Source organism: Camelus bactrianus, chromosome 16 (genome assembly GCF_048773025.1).
Source record: "Camelus bactrianus isolate YW-2024 breed Bactrian camel chromosome 16, ASM4877302v1, whole genome shotgun sequence".
Classification (NCBI taxonomy): domain Eukaryota; kingdom Metazoa; phylum Chordata; class Mammalia; order Artiodactyla; family Camelidae; genus Camelus; species Camelus bactrianus.
Genome location: NC_133554.1, coordinates 15005939 through 15026704, shown reverse-complemented (window position 1 = coordinate 15026704; position 20766 = coordinate 15005939). Strand labels below are relative to the sequence as shown.

Below are 20766 nucleotides of genomic sequence, written 5' to 3'. Positions count from 1 at the left end.
ATACAGAAGAGCACATAAGACATAAATATATAAATTAGTAAACTTAAAACCCTCATGTAACCCCCAAGAAAGGGACATTTAAGTGTCTTTAGAAGCTCTGCCTGTTTCCCTCCCTTACCATAATCCCTTTACTCAAGAATTAACTACTGATCTGCTTGCTTTTCCTTGCTTTTACCCTCTAAATATGCAAGCCTAAACGCTATGGCTTATTATGCTTGTCTTTGAATTCTACATAAATAGAATCAACATTATGTATTCTTTTGTTTCTGGTTTCTTTCAATCTACATTTATATTTAAGCTTCAACCATATTATTGCACAATGCTATGGATCATTTATTTTTGATGTATGAGTAGAGTTATTAATTCATTCTGTTGTTAATGGACATTAGGGTTGCTTCCAATTTTTGGTTATTATGAACCATGCATGCCATTATGAACATTCATTTGTGAACGTACATTTGTGCAAGAGTTACTTTAGTGCGTATGTCTAGGGGTGGAACCGCTAGGTTATAAAACACCTATTTTCTAGATACTGTCAAACTGGTTTTTTAAGTGGCTATACCAATCTGTGTACCTTCACCAAAGTATGAGGGTTGTTGCTCTTGTTTTCTTCAAGAGTCTTTTCTATTAGGTTTTTCAACATTTTGCTTACCTGGGAAATCTATACAAATGCATATGATTAGTATACACCATTTTTCCTGGATTTATTATAAGTCAAAGAATTTTTTAAATAATCTTATAGTAGCAAAGTCACATACTAAACATAGCAAATAATCCACATGATGAGAATCACAGTATATGTAGATACACATGTACAATTTCTCATTTTAGGTGGCTTTTGAAAGAGAGAGAGGGTCAGGACATATACAAGTAGAGAAGGGAACAAATAAAAACCGGATAGACAAAATTTTAAAAAATACATTTGAAAGCCTACCTCTATTCCTTTCTAAATTTTCATTAGTAAATAAGAGTTGGTTGAGAATTTTTGGAAGCTCAACACAGCTTAATATATTAAAAACACCATCACCAGGGCTTAGGACCCCTCCCTTCCTTTGAGAATTAAATGAGATAATTCTTCCTCCCCAGTTTTATTGAGATATAATTATAATTGACATATAACTGTATTAGTTTGAGGTATACAAAGTAATGTTTTGATATATGTATATATTGCAAAATGATTTCCACAATAAATTTAGTTAATATCCATTACCTCATATGGTTACAATTTTTTCTTGTGATGAGAACTTTTAAGATGTATCTCTTAGCAACTTTCAAGCATATAATACAGTATTGTTAACTGTATATAATCACCATGTTGTACATCCCCAGAATTTATTTATGATATAACTGCAAGTATGTACTTTTTGACCACCTTCACCCATTCCCCTCCTACCCATCACCCATTCCCCCCACCCCCATCCCCTCCTCTGACAGCCACCAATTTGTTCTCTGTTTCAATGTTAGGTTTGGTTTTTTTTTTAAGATTCACGTAAAAGTGGAAACATGCATAAAAGAGATAATTCTTGGTAAGGATTTAGCACAAAACTGTACACAGTAACTAATCTGTTTGACTTTTATTATTTTATTTCATTTTTGACATGCCAAGTAATAACTCATTAAACACACTGTCTAATCCCATTTCTACTTTAAAGCCAAGAGTATTTTTTAAAAAACCAAAACATTCAAACATCCAATCACCTAAATCAAATATTGAATTAAGGCTTTCCACATTTCTTCAAGGAAGAATTTTTTAACATTACAAATTGAAGAAAGTGTTCATTGTAGAAAAATTAGAAACTAGAGATATAAAAATAAAAGAGTGTGTCCACCTCAAAACCAGTATAGAGATGTTTGTAGGAGCTTTATTCATAATTTCCAAAACTTGGAAGCAACCAAGACATCTTTCAGTAGGTGAATGAATAATAAACTGTGGTACATCTAATAATAGAATATTCGGTATTAAAAAGAAATGAGCTAGCAAACCATGAAGACATGGAGGAAATTTAAATGCATATTACTAAAGTGAAAGAAGCCAATCTGTAAAGGCTGTCTAATGTATGTATGAAAATATGACATTCTAGAAAAGGCAAAACTATGGAGACAGTGAAAAGATCAGTGGTAGCCAGGGATCTGGGGGAAGGGAGGAATGAACATGTGGAGCATAGGAATTTTAGCACACTGAAACTATTTTCTACATGACACTTTAAGAGTGGAGACATCATTATGCATTTGTCCAAACCCAGAATGTACAACACCAAGAATAAACCCTAATGTAAACTATGGATTTGGGGGAGATAATATGGGTCAAAGTAGGTTTAGAGATTTTAACAAATGTACCACTCTGGAGCCAATGTTCATAGTAAGGGAAGCTAATGCCTGTGTGTTGGGGTAGAGGGTATACAGAACTCTGTACTTCTCAATGTAGCTGTGACCCTAAAACTGCTTTAAAAAATAGTACCAACTTTTTAAAAAAATTAGGAAAAAAAGATTACAGGGGGAAAAGTAAACAAATCCCAACAAATTTTAAACATTTTGGTAAATATTCTTCTGAAACTGATTTTTTTTCCCCATTGATGTGAGTAAAGAAATCTGTTCACTTTGCAAGATATTTTTAGCGCGGTGCTTCTCAAACTGTGAAGTGTGCGCAAATCACTAGGATTTAGTTCAAATACATGTTCTGATTAGTAGGTCTAGGGAGGGGCCTGGGATACTGGATTTCTAACGAGCTCCTCCTTTGATCTGCAGACCACACCCTGAATAACAAGGGTCCAGAGTTAAAGTGAAACAATCTTATTTTAGAAGAGTCCCTTGACACTTTTGCAGAATTTTTGTATCCCTTAAAATGCAAACGAACTGCTTCCAAACGTCTTTCTGGTATCTCAATTCCTACAGTCTCGGGTTGAGGAAAATCTTAAACTGTCTTTGGTATGGGACTAGGTGAAACCTTAGCGAAAAACTTGGACAGGAGAAGCTAGAGGCGGAACCTAAAGTGAGAGGAAGGCGGAACTGAAGAAGCGGAGGAGGGATTTCAAACTTGGACCAGAGCCGGTTACATTTACGCGGCGGACCGGAAGAACTCCGTAGTCGCCGCACCATGGCGGGTCCTGTCAGCCTGCGAGAGCTTCTAATGGGCGCTTCAGCCTGGACAGGCCCTGAAAGTCCTGAGGGATCCCCTACAGAGGGTGGTGGGAGCGCGGCTGGCGGACCGGACCCTCCTTGGCGTGAGGATGAGATCTGCGTGGTGGGAATCTTCGGCAAGACGGCTCTGCGCCTGAATTCCGAGAAGTTCTCACTTGTGAACACGGTCTGCGACCGGCAGGTCTTCCCCCTCTTTCGCCACCAAGATCCTGGAGACTCGGGGCCTGGAATCAAGACCGAAGCTGGCGCCGTCGGGGAGGCTGGTGGAGCCGGGGACCCTGGGGCCGGGGCCGGGGCCGGGGATCCAGTTCGGGGAGCTGTAGCTGCCGCGGAAGGGAACCGAACTGAGCCGGGTTCCCAGGACTATAGCCTCCTGCAAGCCTATTACAACCAAGAGAGCAAAGTTCTGTATCTTCTTCTCACGTCCATCTGTGACAATTCCCAGCTTCTGCGGGCTTGTCGGGCCCTTCAGAGCGGAGAAGCTGGAGGTGGCCTCTCTTTACCTCATGCAGAAGCACACGAGTTCTGGAAGCACCAAGAGAAACTGCAGTGCCTCAGTCTCCTTTACCTTTTCTCTGTCTGCCACATCTTGCTTCTGGTCCATCCCACTTGTTCCTTTGACATCACGTACGATCGAGTATTCAGAGCTCTGGATGGACTGAGACAGAAAGTACTGCCCCTCCTCAAAACAGCCATTAAGGATTGTCCAGTTGGCAAAGATTGGAAGCTAAACTGCCGACCTTGCCCGCCTAGACTCCTTTTCCTCTTTCAACTCAATGGAGCCCTCAAGGTGGAACCCCCTCGGAGCCAAGACCCAGCTCATCCAGACAAGCCCAAGAAACATTCTCCCAAAAGGAGACTGCAGCATGCCCTGGAAGACCAGATCTATAGAATCTTCCGAAAGAGTCGTGTCTTGACTAATCAGAGTATCAACTGCCTCTTTACTGTGCCTGCCAATCAAGCTTTTGTGTACATAGTTCCCGGAAGCCAGGAGGAGGACCCAGTAGGCATGTTACTGGACCAACTTAGGAGTCACTGTACTGTGAAGGACCCCGAATCTTTGCTGGTCCCGGCACCCCTTTCTGGGTCCAGGCGATACCAGGTGATGAGACAGCACAGCCGACAACAACTTTCTTTCCACATTGACACCAGCAGTTCCAGTTCTTCAGGGCAGCTAGTGGATTTCACTCTTCGAGAATTTCTATGGCAGCATGTGGAGCTAGTCCTAAGCAAGAAAGGTTTTGATGACAGTGTGGGCAGGAACCCACAGCCTTCCCATTTTGAACTTCCTACTTATCAGAAATGGATCTCCGCAGCTTCAAAACTGTATGAAGTAGCTATTGATGGGAAAGAGGAGGATGCGGGATCTCCCACTGGGGAACTAACATCTAAGATTTTAAGCAGTATTAAAGTCTTGGAAGGGTTTTTGGATATTGACACAAAATTCTCAGAGAACCGGTGTCAAAAAGCTTTACCCATGGCCCATAGCGCCTACCAGTCAAATTTGCCTCATAATTACACAATGACTGTCCACAAGAATCAGCTTGCCCAGGCTCTTCGAGTATACAGTCAACATGCTAGGGGTCCAGCCTTTCACAAATATGCCATGCAGTTGCACGAGGACTGCTACAAGTTTTGGAGCAATGGCCATCAGCTCTGTGAGGAGAGGAGTTTAACTGATCAACACTGTGTCCATAAATTTCACTCATTACCTAAATCAGGTAGCTAAAGTTTTCTCAACATTTTGAAATCCAGACTTTAAGCAGTATATTCTTGTTTTAAGAGAGTTTGTTCTCTGTGCATTGACATCTTGAAAGGAGAGCCCTACAGAAATTTAGGTACATCAGATTTAAGTTTTCTCTCCTGCTGTAAAAAGAAAAACCAGCTCTGATGACTAATTATTTTCTTGTATTTAAAGAATGAACCCTAGGGGATTAGTAAGGGAGCACTATTAAATAATACTAAATTTCAGAAATTTCATATTAACATTTTTTATCTTGGAGTTTTCGTTTAACCGAAATGAATATAATGAAGTATTTCGTCACTCTGATGATGCTCACATTTACTTAGAAATGCTAAGCCTTTAGATTAAAATATGTGTTATTTTAGGCATTTTCACTTGCTTCTTCTGTTATATGTGTTTAGTCAAGGTTTTTGTGTTTTTGGCATTTTGGATTTTGGGTTTTTTTTTCTCATTTCCAAAGAACTGTTTGGAGAAATTTGGGGGTTAGATACAATCAAAGCAAAATAAATGTGACTCTGCACTGTGTGTATAAAATTAATAGTGATGTATGTTTTCCAGGAGAAAAACCAGAGGCTGATAGAAATCCTCCTGTGCTATATCACAATAGCCGAGCTCGGTCCACTGGTGCCTGTAACTGTGGAAGGAAACAAGCACCTCGAGATGATCCTTTTGATATCAAGGCAGCTAACTATGACTTTTATCAGGTAGCCTACATTTTTTCTCCTTCCTCTTCTATTTCCTTCTTCTTTTTTTTTTTTTTTTTTTTTTTTTTTTGGCTAACTGCCATCTGACTAAAATATGTATTTTCAGAAGCAAAACATCTAGAAAAGTAAATTTGACTTGCAGTGTGATGTGTAACAAGAGAAAGTTCTTTATATGTATTTATTTGCTTGCCCATTAATTGTTCATCTTGGTTTTTAGAGTGAAGAATGTGTTGTTTTCAATGAGAAGTTCACAAGATTCTTTTGTTTGTCTTTTTCCTTCCTCCATAGCTTCTGGAAGAAAAATGTTGTGGAAAATTGGATCATATCAATTTCCCAGTATTTGAACCAAGTACTCCAGATCCTGCTCCTGCCAAAAACGAATCGTCTCCTGCCCCTCCAGATGCAGATGCCGATAAACTTAAAGAAAAAGAACCTCAAACCCAAGGAGAGAGCACAAGCCTGAGTTTAGCTTTGAGTTTAGGCCAATCCACAGATAGTTTAGGTACCTATCCAGCTGATCCACAAGCAGGAGGAGATAATCCAGAAGTTCATGGTCAAGGAGAGGTAAAGACTGAGAAGAGACCAAACTTGGTTGATCGACAGGCATCCACAGTTGAATATCTCCCAGGCATGCTACATTCAAATTGCCCCAAAGGTCTCCTCCCCAAATTCTCCAGCTGGTCTTTGGTTAAACTTGGCCCTGCTAAGTCTTACAACTTTCATACTGGTTTGGACCAACAGGGCTTTATTCCAGGGACAAACTATCTTATGCCTTGGGACATTGTCATCAGGACTAGAGCTGAAGATGAAGGAGACTTAGACACAAATTCTTGGCCTGCTCCAAATAAAGCTGTTCCTGGAAAGAGAAGTGCAGTTGTAATGGGAAGAGGAAGACGGCGAGATGACATAGCTAGAGCGTTTGTGGGCTTTGAATATGAAGACTCTCGAGGTCGGAGATTTATGTGCTCAGGACCTGACAAAATAATGAAAGTAATGGGAAGTGGGCCCAAGGAATCAGCTTTAAAAGCCCTGAATAGTGATATGCCCTTATATATTCTGTCATCATCTCAGGGTAGAGGGCTAAAACCACATTACGCTCAACTTATGAGGCTTTTTGTTGTGGTACCCGATGCTCCTTTGCAGATAATACTAATGCCTCAGGTAAGAAATACAACCCTTTCTGTCCTCAGACAGACAAAAAGTGCTGATGCTTGTTTTGATTGTTTGAAAAAGTACAGAGAATCAAACTAATTAAACGGATCTTAATTTTAAAAGCCTTTTAAACTGCATACTCTGTTGAAAAATAAATCATAAGTGTGTTAATCAGTTCTCATTATCAATTCACATCATTTGGTTAGATGCAGAACTTGAAGTTAAAAATCTGTAGAAAGGCAAGATAATATTTGAGACTATTTAATGTAATGTTAGGTGTGATTGGAGTTAGAAGTGTTCACATTTCATGCTTAATCTTATGTGCTCTTTGAACCTATCCTTTGTTTAGACATTCGTCTTTTAGGTGTTTCTTAATTGAAAAATGTTAAAATAATTACATTTCCTGTGTTTTTCAGGTGCAACCAGGCCCACCACCATGTCCAGTATTCTATCCAGAAAAACAAGAAATCACTCTCCCACCCGATGGCCTCTGGGTTTTGAGATTTCCTTATGCCTATGTGACAGAGAGAGGACCTTGTTTCCCTCCAAAGGAAAATGTGCAGTTAATGAGTTACAAGGTGCTCCGGGGGGTTCTTAAAGCAGTGACACAATGAGTGTTTTCCAGCCAGTACAGTCCTAAACTTGAGCTGGTTTTTGTTTGGTGTGTTGGGGGTGTTTTTTGGTATGTGATAGTGTGTTTTCTTGAACCCGAAATGTGATTTGGTTACAGGAGTTCAGTATTTGGGCAGTAATTTTTCCACTGTTTCATGACATTGTTGATATTTATTGTACACGGGGGTGCAGCTTCCTAATAAACATGAGTTATTCTAGAAAAGGACATAAAATACATGGTTGATACTTCTATGTTCTCTTGTTTTTGATTCACTGTCCATAATAAAACATATTTTTATTATAACTGATTGTTGCATAATCATGTTGATTGAGCCAAAACTTTGTTTTTGCTAAAATGATGCTTTAGCTGGGATTTTCCTTAAGATGCTGCGCCTGAAATTATCTTCAAAACAAAATGATCTAGTAAGTTATTTGGTAATGGTATGAGGACTTAATTGCAAAAATATGCCCAATTGCTTGGGTCACAGTTCTTATACCAGAGTTAGATTGTTTTGTTCACACCATTTTATTCTTGGACTGATGAGATACCATATTTGAAATGAATGCTATCTGAACTAAAACTTTTTAATACAAAATATTAATACACACTTTATTCTTTAAAAACTGCTATACTGTGAAACAATCTTCTAAGTGATACAAATTTTATCAATTCATACCAAGTTTAAGTCTCACCAGCATCAACATGGTGACACTGATATATCACTAATAAGACAAGTATGCAAAATAAGTTAATATATCAGAGTTCTAGTACTTGATTATATTTTCCTAGACACATTGATTTTGAAACACTGGGCAAATAGAATTAGAGAGTTTAGTCTCAGTATATATAAAGTACAATATTTGTATAACACATCTTGCTACCAGCTTAAAGTAGTTATTTAGGTTTTGTTTTTAAAATGTATAAAGATTCATAATTGGCAGCCAACTTAAAACTGTAATTTAATTAGGCATATTTCTATGCCAATTTACTGTAGTATTATTAGGAGAAGGAGAATCTGAGCCAATATTAAAATTAGTCTACATTCTTCTTCCATTCCATCCTTATTTTCCATCCTTTTCCTTTATATCTTTCATTCCTTTTATATCAATTTTTAAAATCACCATTACTTTTGTACTTAAGCATGGTTCTTAGTTCCTGCATTTGGAAATATAGCTGGATTTTTCTATAGGACATGTACTAATAGTTGTTTTGTTTTTTCAGTAGCCTCTAAGATTTGAAAAACAGATTGGATAAACTGGTAGGTCAAAGGAAATGTAAGAAAAAACTTTATGAGAACAAATAGGTTTCAGAAGAGCAAACCTGTGTCTTTTCCTTTTTGATGTCATTCCACATGGAACAACTTTACATTCTTGCATAAATTAGTAAGTGATTTTACTTGATTATTTTTGGTTACAGAAGCTACCCAAATTTGAATTTCTGTAACATCTTTAAATACAAAACTTTTATGCTATTTGTATTTATAACTTGCTTAAAAGAAACTACCTTTCTCTTTAGTCATATAACCTTATTTTGGCAAATTTCAAGTGATGATTTTATTAAAGAAATTATATTTCTATATTTCTTCTGTAGCAGTATTTGCATTATCCTTTGCTTAGCAGACTTCTTTTTCTTTCCTCTTCTTTCTTTTTTTTTTTTTAGATATAAGCAGATGTTTCAAATTGATTTTTTTTTAAGAATCACTAGGAGACAAGGACATCCTTTGGCCTATTGGTAAGTCTTTTGATGTGTCCATGAAAAGCTGTATAAAATTTAACATTTTTAGAAGATAAATTATATCTTTTTCAGGGAGGGCTTTCTATTTAAAGGACTAATATAAATCTTCTTGTAAATTGCATTAATTCTAATTGTTTAAAAAATGGCTTCACATGTTGGTTTACTTAAGGTTTCCCTGTACTACTTATACAGTGAATCTATTTCTTACTTTAAAAAATAAAATTAAATGAAAAATTTAAAAAGATTTTGAGGTAACAGGAAAAAAATTAGAAAAAATGAAACCAGAGAAGCCTGATTCATAAAAAATAACAATAGCTACTCTATTGAATGGCTATATCCAATAATAATAGCTACTTCATGAATATCCACTTGGTAGGTACTTTAGTAAGTATTTTGCATACATTTCCTATGATCCTCAAAACACTGCAAGATAGATATCATCCATATTATCAGGAAATTAAAACTTGAAGTGGTTAAATAATTTATCCAAGGTCACATAGCTAGGAAGTAGGAAGTCAGAATTTAAATTGAGGACTCTGATTTCAAAGCTATTCTCTTCCTGTGTTCTGCCTTCTTAGAAAATATAAGAATGAAAATAGCATGTCAGTTTCTCCAACTGAATATTTTGACTCTGGTCTTAAGACTTGCGAATGGATGAGTTTTTAATGTCAGAAAAATGAGGTGTGATTACCCATTTCATCTTAATTTCTTTGATGACTGTGAATCTTGATTCTCTCTAAAACTGTATTGAATCTTATATTCTTACACTCTTTTCTTGTTCCGTATGTTCCCTTGTATAGAATACTACTATAGTAAGTTGAAGCCAAAAAGAATTGACTCCACCTCTTAAGAAACCTGACAATTTACTTAATCCTTGAGTGTCTTTTCCCCTAAAATTATAATTATTACTATTTACCACAAAGAGTGGTTGTGAGGATTGGAGTATACATAAAGCCTGTTACAGAGGGGCACTAGATAAATTCTTAATAATAATTATAATTTATTTTAAATTTACTTTTTAAAGAGATCCCATCATTCTAATAGTTTGGGAGTCTTGGTTAGTTTTAGTCCTACCTTTTATAATGAGGTAAACAGTACCTAGTACATGTACCTGTGGTAAGCACCACAACATAATAGCAATTTTATAGACTTGGTTTGTAACCCTCCTCTTGTATCTTTCTGTGGTCTTTTAAAATTGGGTTTAGTTTTTATTAGTCGGTTTATGCTTTATATAAAGCAGCCACTCAAATCCCTTGGCCATTTAATTGCCCTTTTTCTGTCTCCCACAACTTTGTGTGTGTCCTAAGATGTGGCAAATAGAACTGCACTCAACTTTTGGAACACTGCATAGTTTTGCACAAAAGCCAGCTAATCATTTGTTTAATTTTTAATACATTTCGTAATGTTTATCGGTCTGAGTTGGCACAGCAGCTCACTGGGTTCATGTCTTGAGGAGATAATGTACTGCATCTCTTAATACTGGATCCCATCTGAAGCTTCAGCAAATTAATTTGTAAAATGGAGGTAATAACTCCCTTATGTACCTCAAAGGATAACTGTGATTCAAACACTTAAAGAGTATGTTAATTGAAATCCTTTACAAACTCTAAACTGTTTCATAAATATAAGGGACAGTTATTATCCCATGTTTGTAACTGATGGCTCAGATCCAGTCATCTTCTAAATACAGTTTAGTTATTTTTCCAAAATCTTTCCGTACTGAAAATAATCCTGTCCGTAGCTATAGCTATTAAATTATATGTAATATATTATAGTATATATATAATTATAGCTATAGCTCTATTTGACTAAATATAAGAAAAATTTCTAAAGTTTAAATTATATCCTGTGGTTCTTCTTCGTTCCAAACACTCTTAGAGGACTGTATTACCATAGTTGCTTATCACTTCCTTTCTCCTACTAAGTTACATGTACTTGAGTATTGAGTGACATTATTCCTTTATTTTATCCTGCTATTTTCTCAATATAAAAGCTAGACTATCTAGTTTATAATCCCATTTAAAACAGTTTTTGGGTTTGACTACCTTTGTTGTTCTTGTAAAACTAATATGTAGTCATTGTATCTGTTATTTAATAATTTTTTAAGCAAAGATAAGAATAAGTTACCTGGAAAAAAAAAAAAAAAGAATACATTACCTGAAATTCCAGTGCTCTGCTAGTGCTCTGCTAACCACTGGCAACATTTTAGTGAATATCCTTCTAAACATCTCATGCATACATGCACATGTGGATTTGTATTCAATTTTACATAATTGCAATTCATCTTGCTCTGTAATCTAGTTTTTTTGCATTCAATAGTATGCAGTACACATTTTTCCTGTCAATAAATAGAAGTATTATTAATGGCTGCATTGTTTTCTCTTATGATTTATATAATGTGTCCTTCATTGTTTGATATTTAGGTTCTTTCTAATTTAAGACTTCTACTAACGATAGAATACCGTGGTGGATACATCTGTTATTAATATTTGTGAATTTTTCTTTGCAGAACATACTCTTATAGCTGGGATTGATGGGTCATGGGATACACACATTTTACATTTTGATACACATTGCTAAATTGTTCTAAAGAAAGTTGAACTGTGCTTTAACCTACTAACAGATGCCCATTGTCAGAGTTGGGAATCCCGATGGCAGTCTGCCAGTCGAACAGCACACTAGTTGTTTATTATAACAGTTTTATTTTGAATTGTGTCACACTTTAATTTATGGGTTGCTTCAGAACTCTTGGGTAAATGCCTTCTGGTCCCAGTGATATATATTCCTAATCAATTGCATCTGCTTTCTAGAGCACTAATAATTTGGGCAATGCAATTGTAGATGGGGTTGAAATGACAAGGAATCACCTGACTAGCATTCAGTGTTCTTTTCACTATACTGCATCCTGGATCTGCTACCTCTGATACACTTCAAAGGATAGTTTTTAAGTGGGTATTTCCTTAATGCTATCTTCTATAAAGAGCAAGACTATTTTTCAGATCTTTTATTTTTCAGAAGATCAATACTATCTTCTCTAGCCCCTTGAACTAAGTTAAGATTAGTGACCTTGTTGTTATAACATCAGCCCCTAGCTATATGGTCTTGAGCAAACTACTTAACCTTTCCAGTTTTCTCTTCATAACAAAACAGGCCAGTGATACCCCTGAAAAAGATACCCCTTCTTTTTCAACATTTCCCCCCATGATAATTGATTGCTTGTACTAATCTTACCTAGTTTAAATAATGTCATTAACTTTGGAGGCTCTAGTAAATTTCCCCCAAATATGGCCATCTTGGAAGATACTTCTGGTCATATTGATGCAATTTTGAAAAAGATGCTTTTCTAGTATTATAATTCATCTGTTCTTTCATTAATTTTCCTGGGTCTCCAATAAGGCATATGTGCTCCTGCTTGAGTAACTCTGTATACCTTCCCCAAATTTGTTCATAATGTTTTAGAGAAGGAAACAATTCTATCTTTTGATATAATGCTTTACTTAAATAGGATACTTTTAATGCTTTCACTTCCTTCAGTCCTCAAAACATTGATCTGTGGTTAGATACTATTATCCCCCATTTTACAGGTGTGAAAACTGAGGCTTAAACTAAGTGATATGCCCAAAGTCATTCAGCTTGTAAATGGTATAGCTGTAACTATAGGTTCTAAATTCAGGGCTCTGTCTGCTAAGTCCTAGGTGCCTCTGTATTTGAAGGTTAAATATTCTTAGTTACATAGATTTTTTTTCTCTGGTAATACTTATCATATTCATGTGTCATACTAATCAGAAATAGCAGTCATAAAATTTAAAGAGAACTTGCTATCAGGTGAGATTTTGGAAAAGGGAAACCACCATGAGCATCAGCTGATCTATAAGATATAATTTGACAGCTCTAAACAGATACTTTCCTTAATTCCTAATAAGGCAGTATTTTTCAGCTTGTGAGTTTCTTTAAAATGTTTTTAATTTTAAGTTTAGTTGTATTTAGAATTTTTCATACTTAGTTCTTTTTCTTCTACAAAGGCTTTACTATTTCTTTGGGTATATTGATGATAAATCAAGAAATGAGACTACGGCTGGTGGTAAACTGATGCAAAAGTCCTTTTTTGCTACTTTTAAAAATCTAATGAAGACCTCTGTTTTCAAGAATCCTCTAAATTTTATTTACGCCTCTTAATGGAAGCTGGAATCTTTGGGAAGTCATCATTAACAGAATGTGAGAGTTAGAAGTTATCATATAGTAAAAGATTCCTCATTTTTCGTATAAGGAAATGAGAGAAATTTGCTTCAGGCCAGAGTCAATCACATGATTTTAAATAATCACTCTGCATTCTGCTTCTGTGGAAGACCCGTTCTGGCCAAATTTTCTCCCTCAACCCTAGGTTAATTCTTTCACACTTAGATGTGGCTCTGAAAATTATAGTAGTTGGGCATGTGTGGGATCAGAGGGAATTTAGTTTCCAGTCTTCCCGAGACTTTTTAAGTGGTAACCTATAACTCTGCAAACTTTTCCTTATTGTAAACGGACTTGTAAGTAAACAAACATTTCTTGACTGCCTACTGTGTACAAGGCATGAGGTTTGCCTTTTTTGTGAACAGTGAAATGAGAGAGAAGCGGTGCCCCTCAAATATTTGACTGATAAACTAGTACATTTTATTATGGTATGTGTGACCATAAAGTTCCTTCTGGGCTAGACGTATGGATAGGTTTACTGTTTGTTTTAGTAAGCTTTTAACTCCTCCATCCGTAACAGTTCTTTGCATTTCCTCAAGTAGGGGGCTAAAGAGGAGCCTTGGTATCTTCCCTTTTTGATGTGGACTTTCTAAATATGTGAGGCTTTCCTGAAGGCTATCCTTGAATAGCCTTTTCTGTTGCAGTGATGGCGAAGGCACTGGCGGGTTTCCAAGCTTCCGCTTCATTTTGGAGCCCTGCAGATCAGACCACAAAGCTAGGTGACTAGCGCTCGCTCCAGGACCTGCAGGTTCCTACCCAGCAGCCGGAGCGCGCCTGCGTGCCGGAGCCCCTTTGTTGCTCGGCTGCCGGGGTCCGGCTGCGCCTGCGTGGTGGGCGGGCGCCGACAAGTGCGCTGCACCGCCGGCACCAGCTGGGGGCGAGCAGACTTCGAACAGCCGCCGCCGCCGGTGCAGCCGTTACGATCATCTCAGCGGAGTTCAGAGGGCCAGGAGGTGGGAGACTTCCCACACGGTGGCTGAGATGTCGTCCACCGCGGCTTTTTACCTTCTCTCTACCCTGGGAGGGTACTTGGTGACCTCATTCTTGTTGCTCAAATACCCGACCTTGCTGCACCAGAGAAAGAAGCAGCGATTCCTCAGTAAACACATCTCTCACCGCGGAGGTGAGAGGGGTCCCCAGAACCCGGTGGGGGAGGCGGGGGAGGCTTTTTTCCCCCTCGACTAGAGCTGAGGGTCCTCAAAAGGCCGGCGGGTGGAAATACCTGAGAGTTTGAGGAAGGATGGGCATGTGTGAATGAATTGAGGGCTCCCTCAAAGGTGAAGGTAATGTGAAAGCGAGGTCGCCTGAAGGAAGGAAAGGGGTCTTCAGACCGCCAAGGTGGGGATCACTCGTGTGCAGCGATGTCAGGGCTTCTCAGAAGGAGGAACGACCAAGGTGAGAATGAAGGGTAGGTAAAGCGTTTCTCGGCGGGTGGAAGGATGGATCGCAAGGTCCCTTCCTCGCAGCGAGGCACAAGGGGGCAGCGCAGGGCCGAGCCAGGGGTACCCGCCGGGGAAACCGGGAACAGACTGTTTCGAGACACGGAGACAGCCAGTGGCTGAGCTTGTAGAGAGACCGGGGCGAACAGCTTCCAGGTCTGAGGAACTGCGTGAACCTGGAGCGTGCTGCTGCCCGGGCATTTGCAGCCTCTGGGGGCCGGTCCCAAGCCCACCCCGACCCCTACCCCCAACACTGAGCACGATAATTGAGAAGAAGGGGAAACCAAGTCCCCGAGGTCTCGATTAGAGCTGGGGCTGGACTGGGACAGAATCTGGACCGTCCTGGTTCCCAAGGCAGCAGACCTCACACCAATTTTTTTTAACCCCACCTTGCACCCTAGCAGTGACACGTGGATTTCCAAAAGACAGAAAGATGATTTAGTTTTGGACAGGACAGTATTGTTTGAAGAAAACAAAAGAAGTTTCTTTTGGAAAAGTGTCTTGCCAAAAGAAGCCTAGATAGTCCACCCTCTGATTTCCCAGACAGCAGGCCAAATCTTTTCCTCTTCATTATTGTCTAATAATGTGTCTTTATTTCATTTCAGATACGATGTATAAAATGTTAAATTGAATTATTTCAATAAAATTTTAACTGTTCTTTAGAGATAATGTTAAACTAGATTAAAATTGCTTGGAATTTACAATCATACTTGAAATGGTAAATGCCGGGAGTTTACAGTCTAAAACTTGGTTTAGTACCATGACTCCTTTTCTAACAAGAATTGGCCAGGAATAAAGTTTTAAATATTACAGAGATACATTAGCATTCTCTTGTACAATCTGTATGATGTTATCAGTTAAACATAGTACTAACAAGGGACTTCGGCGCTTATGCCAGTCTCCCACTCGTGAAAAGCATCAAAGGTTTTAAGAGGTCTATCCCTGGCTAAATGCTGCGTTATTTCTTACATGGCTTATCTGTATTTTAATAGATAACAAAGTTAAACTGTAGGATGACGTGTGACTACCAATGTGCCTTCAACCATTAAAGCCAAAACCCAACTTAAAGTTGTTGTCGTAGAAGCAATTTTCAATGGTAGTAGTCCCATTCTGGAGATAGGCAGTACTTACTGCAGTTGTGTTTACTGATTTAAAGAAAAAAAAAATAGTGTGCTTACTAAAAACCTAAACCAAAACAAAATTAGGTCCTCTAAAAAGTTATCTAAAGTGTCATTATTGAATGGTCTTGATTTTATTTTAAAAGAAATAATCTTAATTCTGCAGACTTGAAATCTGTTTACCTGTATGACGCCCTAAATCCCTGTAGTAAGTGCCTGTGTGTTAGTACTTAATATGCTTTAGCTGAGTAGGTGCACCAAATAATACAGTTGAACCCAGAGTGATAGAGGATATGTTTACTAAAAAAACACTTTGTAATTCAAGATACTAAGTTTCTAGAAAAATAATAACTATGAAGGAGTCACCTCCTTCCTTGCTTTTTATTTTTGTCTTAGACACTGATAACAGCAATCTGTTTTCTGTGCATCTCTTTCCAGGCATATCACTAACTTTGGGCCTAAATCTTTTTTTTTTTGAACATTTTTTATTGATTTATAGTCATTTTACAATGTTTTGTCAAATTCCAGTGTAGAGCACAATTTTTCAGTTATACATGCACATATATATATTCGTCACATTTTTTTTCCTCTGTGAGCTACCATAATATCTTGTATATGTTTCCCTGTGCTATACAGTATAATCTTGTTTATCTATTCTACAATTTTGAAATCCCAGTCTATCTGTTCCCACCCCCCGCCCACTTGGCAACCACAAGTTTGTATTCTATATCTGTGAGTCCGTTTCTGTTTTGTATTTATGCTTTGGTTTTTTTTTAGACTCCACATATGTGCGATCTCATATGGTATTTTTCTTTCTCTTTCTGGCTTACTTCACTTAGAATGACATTCTCCAGGAGCATCCATGTTGCTGCAAATGGCGTTATGTTGTTGGTTTTTATGGCTGAATAGTATTCCATTGTATAAATATACCACATCTTCTTTATCCAGTCATCTGTTGATGGGCATTTAGGCTGTTTCCATGTCTTGGCTATTGTAAATAATGCTGCTATGAACATTGGGGTGCAGGTGTAATCCTGAAGTAGGGTTCCTTCTGGATATATGCCCAGGAGTGGGATTCCTGGTTCATATGGTAAGTCAATGCCTAGTCTTTTGAGGAATCTCCATACTGTTTTCCACAGTGGCTGCACCAAACTGCATTCTCACCAGCCGTGAAGGAGGGTTCCCTTTTCTCCACAGCCTCTCCAGCATTTGTCATTTGTGGATTTTTGAATGATGGCCATTCTGACTGGTGTGAGGTGATACCTCATTGTAATTTTGATTTGCATTTCTCTGATAATTAGTGATATTGAGCATTTTTTCATGTGCCTATTGATCATTTGTATTTCTTCCTTGGAGAATTGCTTGTTTAGGTCTTTTGACCATTTTTGGATTGGGTTGTTTATTTTTTTCTTATTGAGTCATATGAGCTGCTTATATATTCTGGAGATCAAGCCTTTGTCGGTTTCATTTGCAAAAATTTTTTCCCATTCTGTAGGTTGTCTTTTTGTTTTACTTATGGTGTCCTTTGCTGTGCAGAAGCTTGTAAGTTTTATTAGGTCCCATTTGTTTATTCTTGCTTTTATTTCTTCTAGGAGAAAATTTTTGAGATGTATGTCAGATAATGTTTTGCCTATATTTTCCTCTAGGAGGTTTATTGTATCTTGTCTTATGTTTAAGTCTTTGATCCATTTTGAGTTTATTTTTGTGTATGGTATAAGGGAGTGTTCTAGCTTCATTGTTTTACATACTGCTGTCCAGTTTTCCCAACACCATTTGCTGAAGAGACTGTCTTTATTCCATTGTATATTCTTGCCTCCTTTGTCAAAGATTAGTTGACCAAAAGTTTGTGGGTTCATTTCTGGGCTCTCTATTCTGTTCCATTGGTCTATATGTTTGTTTTTGTACCAGTACAATGCTGTCGATGACTGTAGCTCTATAGTATTGTCTGAAGTCTGGGAGAATTATTCCTCCAGCCTCTTTCTTTCTTTTCAGTAATGCTTTGGCAATTCTAGGTCTTTGATGGTTCCATATAAATTTTATTACGATTTGTTCTAGTTCTGTGAAATATATCCTGGGTAATTTGATAGGGATTGCATTAAATCTGTAGATTGCCTTGGGCAGTGTGACCATTTTAACAATATTGATTCTTCCAATCCAAGAGCATGGGATATCTTTCCATTTTTTAAAGTCTTTAATTTCCTTCATCAATGGTTTATAGTTTTCTCTATAATTCTTTCACCTCCTTGGTTTGGGCCTAAATCTTTATTGCCCTAGCTGCAAACACCTGATATTTCATGTAAACCAGATGTATGACCATTCCAAGACTGAAACACTGATCATTATATGTGTATAAATTATATACATTTGAGTTGCTGTAACTTGAAACTCTTAATATATACTGTGTTGTGTGCTATAAAAGCATTATCACCTGAGTCAGATTTTGGATCTATCACTAGTTAACCTTGGGAATAAGTCTTAATTTTAGTTTCCTTATCTAGAGATAGAGACCATTTACCTTACTTCTTTGGGGGAAAGTAGAAAATACTCTATTTCAAAAGTTAAATGCTGTAGGCTTGCTTTGTTCTTACCTCTTTAAATCATACATTGTATTGCATTATATTATAATAGAATATGTTAGTACATCTGCTTCCCTTACTAGACTATGTGCTCCCCAAGGGCAGCTTTTATTAATGCTTGTGTCTCTAGCTTCTAGTACAGATCCTAACATATACTTTAAATAATAGCTTATTGTCTGCTAATTATCTAATGCATGTTAGATACTTTCTATGTGTTTTCTTATCTGTTTGACCAAAGAACTTTTGGTAACTACAGTGTATTGATGAAATACCAGTAGGACAAAGGTATATACTTTGGGTTAAATCAAGAGCAAACAATACTCTCAAAGATTAATTTCATAATTTTTCTATGAAGTTATAGATTTTATTAATATCTTTCCCAATTGCATATGTAACTCATGTTCCTTGTAGAAAATTTGGAAAATATAGAAATGAAAAAAGAAAAAATAGTTTCTAAAACTATCTAGACATAATCTCTGTTAACATTTTGAAGTATTTCCTTTAAGTACATATTTAATACATTTGGAATCATACTGTGTATACATTTATTTCAGGTGCCTACTGAGTTAACTAGAGATAGGATAGCAGGGAAATAACTTACCTGATAATTTATTTCAGGTACTCTCTGACCTATCTCTATGGTCCAATTAAATTAAACAGGCTTTTTAAAAACAAATCTGTTTATTAGGGTTCAGTGGCCAAAGAATAAAAAAAAAATCACTAACTGATAAAATCCTTACCTTTCCTCCCAGTCCTTCACCCCTGGACTCAAGGTAGAGTACTGTCACAATCTGGGCATCCTGCCACCGACTGATTTGGCAGGTGATATGTTTAAGTGAGGCTAAGGATTGCTCATAGACACTGGCTGCTTCTTGGCCCTAAATTTTAGTTGGTTGTTCAAGGAGGAAATTGAGGCATCAGTTTGAGTCTCAGAGTATTACTGGAAGTAGCATTCTGCAATTGCATCCTGAAACATGTACTCAGCATCAGGGTACTGATTCTTTCCCTTCAGCTTCTCTTTTTCTCTCTCCTTCCTGTTTTCAGGGAACTCCTCCTTACTTGTCAGTGAAGACTTTTTTTCCAGCTGGCTTGCTCGTTCCTACTGATACCTAATTAACAAGAGTAAATTATCATTTATTTAATAGTATTTTTGTGCTTAATAGAGCAAATTAAAATGTGCATACTTGTTTTCAGCCATGGAGATATACATTTATAACATAATACACCATGTATCTTAAACTGTATACAAACATAGGAAAATTAAATATTGTTACAGAAAAGTTATTGAAATTATGACAAGGTATATAACAAAAGCCACTTATCATTGAAAAGAGCATACATGTGGTTAGTTGGTAAATGCTCCCTCAATATCAGTATACCTTTTGAATATCATCCTTCTGTGCTACTGATGTGTTTACTTTTTTCTTATACCTGCAAGTATAAATTTCACTAATATTTTTCCCTTGAAATATAGAAACAAGTCTGCAGTGTCCCAGGGATCTCAAATTGAGAAATGATCTTTTGTATATATCATCTCTAGTTCTTACAAGCTCTTTATGCTCATATAGAAAACATATATACTTTTCCAAGGCACATTCTAAATGCTGAATGAACAAATGAATTTAGAAATGAAGAAGGAATTTCTTTGTTGCTTGATGTACTGAATAACTACATTTTAAACTGAGATAGGAATAAATCTGCAAACATTAGGATATGTTTTATTTGCACTAATCTATCTTTCCCAATATCAGACAATATTTAATTTTGAAAGTTGTTCTTTCATGGCTGGTGCACATTGTCCCATTTGTCATTGGCTTTATAAACATCACACGCATGCACACACATATATATAGCATGTATACAAAAATATTAATGATAGTGGTGATTGAAGATAAATAAAAAACAAATCTACAATGTTTATTGAATGTTTATTGGTATATAAAACATTTGGGACATAAAAAGGAAACTGAACAGACAGTTCTTTCCTTTACAGCATTTAAGTCTAATCAAAGACACAAAAGTATGTTTCTTTTACTTTTCCTATCCTAACAGAAATTAACCAATCACAAAGTAGTTATAAAGCACTATACAAGAGAGCGAAAGATAACAAAGAGTGAAAAATTGGTAAGTTAGCTTTGTATAGTATTGAGAAATAAAGCTTTCTCAAAGAAGTGAAAAATGTGAGCTGATGAAGATGGAGGCAGGAGGACATAAGCAGAGAAATTATGAACAAATTACATTAGGACAGCATGTAAAATCTATGATACTCAGTCTCTTCCACATTTTATAATTAATTTCATTAACTAATTAAAAAT

At 36.9% G+C, this 20766-nt stretch overlaps 2 protein-coding genes across 3 annotated transcripts in view; both read left to right on the top strand.

Moving 5' to 3' along the window:
- Positions 1 to 3063: 3063 nt before the first annotated feature.
- SMG8 (SMG8 nonsense mediated mRNA decay factor) lies at positions 3064 to 11451 on the top strand. The gene is made up of 4 exons (XM_010951036.3): positions 3064 to 4859; positions 5441 to 5586; positions 5875 to 6747; positions 7155 to 11451. The coding sequence occupies exons 1-4, from the start codon at positions 3095 to 3097 to the stop codon at positions 7350 to 7352; spliced, it is 2982 nt and encodes a 993-aa protein (XP_010949338.2). The 5' UTR covers positions 3064 to 3094; the 3' UTR covers positions 7353 to 11451.
- A 2719-nt stretch (positions 11452 to 14170) lies between these two features.
- GDPD1 (glycerophosphodiester phosphodiesterase domain containing 1) overlaps positions 14171 to 20766 on the top strand; it is a 41312-nt gene continuing 34716 nt past the window's right edge. The window contains exon 1 of one of the 2 annotated variants that reach the window (XM_010951034.3): positions 14171 to 14441. In XM_010951034.3, the coding sequence (XP_010949336.2) occupies positions 14300 to 14441 (142 nt within the window). In that variant the 5' untranslated portion in view covers positions 14171 to 14299. Of the gene's footprint in view, positions 14442 to 14531; positions 14714 to 20766 lie in introns of those variants that run through there. The other variant, XM_074342709.1, reaches the window with a different exon arrangement.

Excerpts from the sequence above, each read along its gene's own strand:
- SMG8 (XM_010951036.3), top strand. The coding sequence starts at position 3,095 with ATGGCGGGTCCTGTCAGCCTGCGAGAGCTTCTAATGGGCGCTTCAGCC. Across the intron at positions 4,860-5,440 it reads TCACTCATTACCTAAATCAG|GAGAAAAACCAGAGGCTGAT; the intron begins GTAGCTAAAGTT and ends TATGTTTTCCAG. Across the intron at positions 6,748-7,154 it reads AGATAATACTAATGCCTCAG|GTGCAACCAGGCCCACCACC; the intron begins GTAAGAAATACA and ends TGTGTTTTTCAG.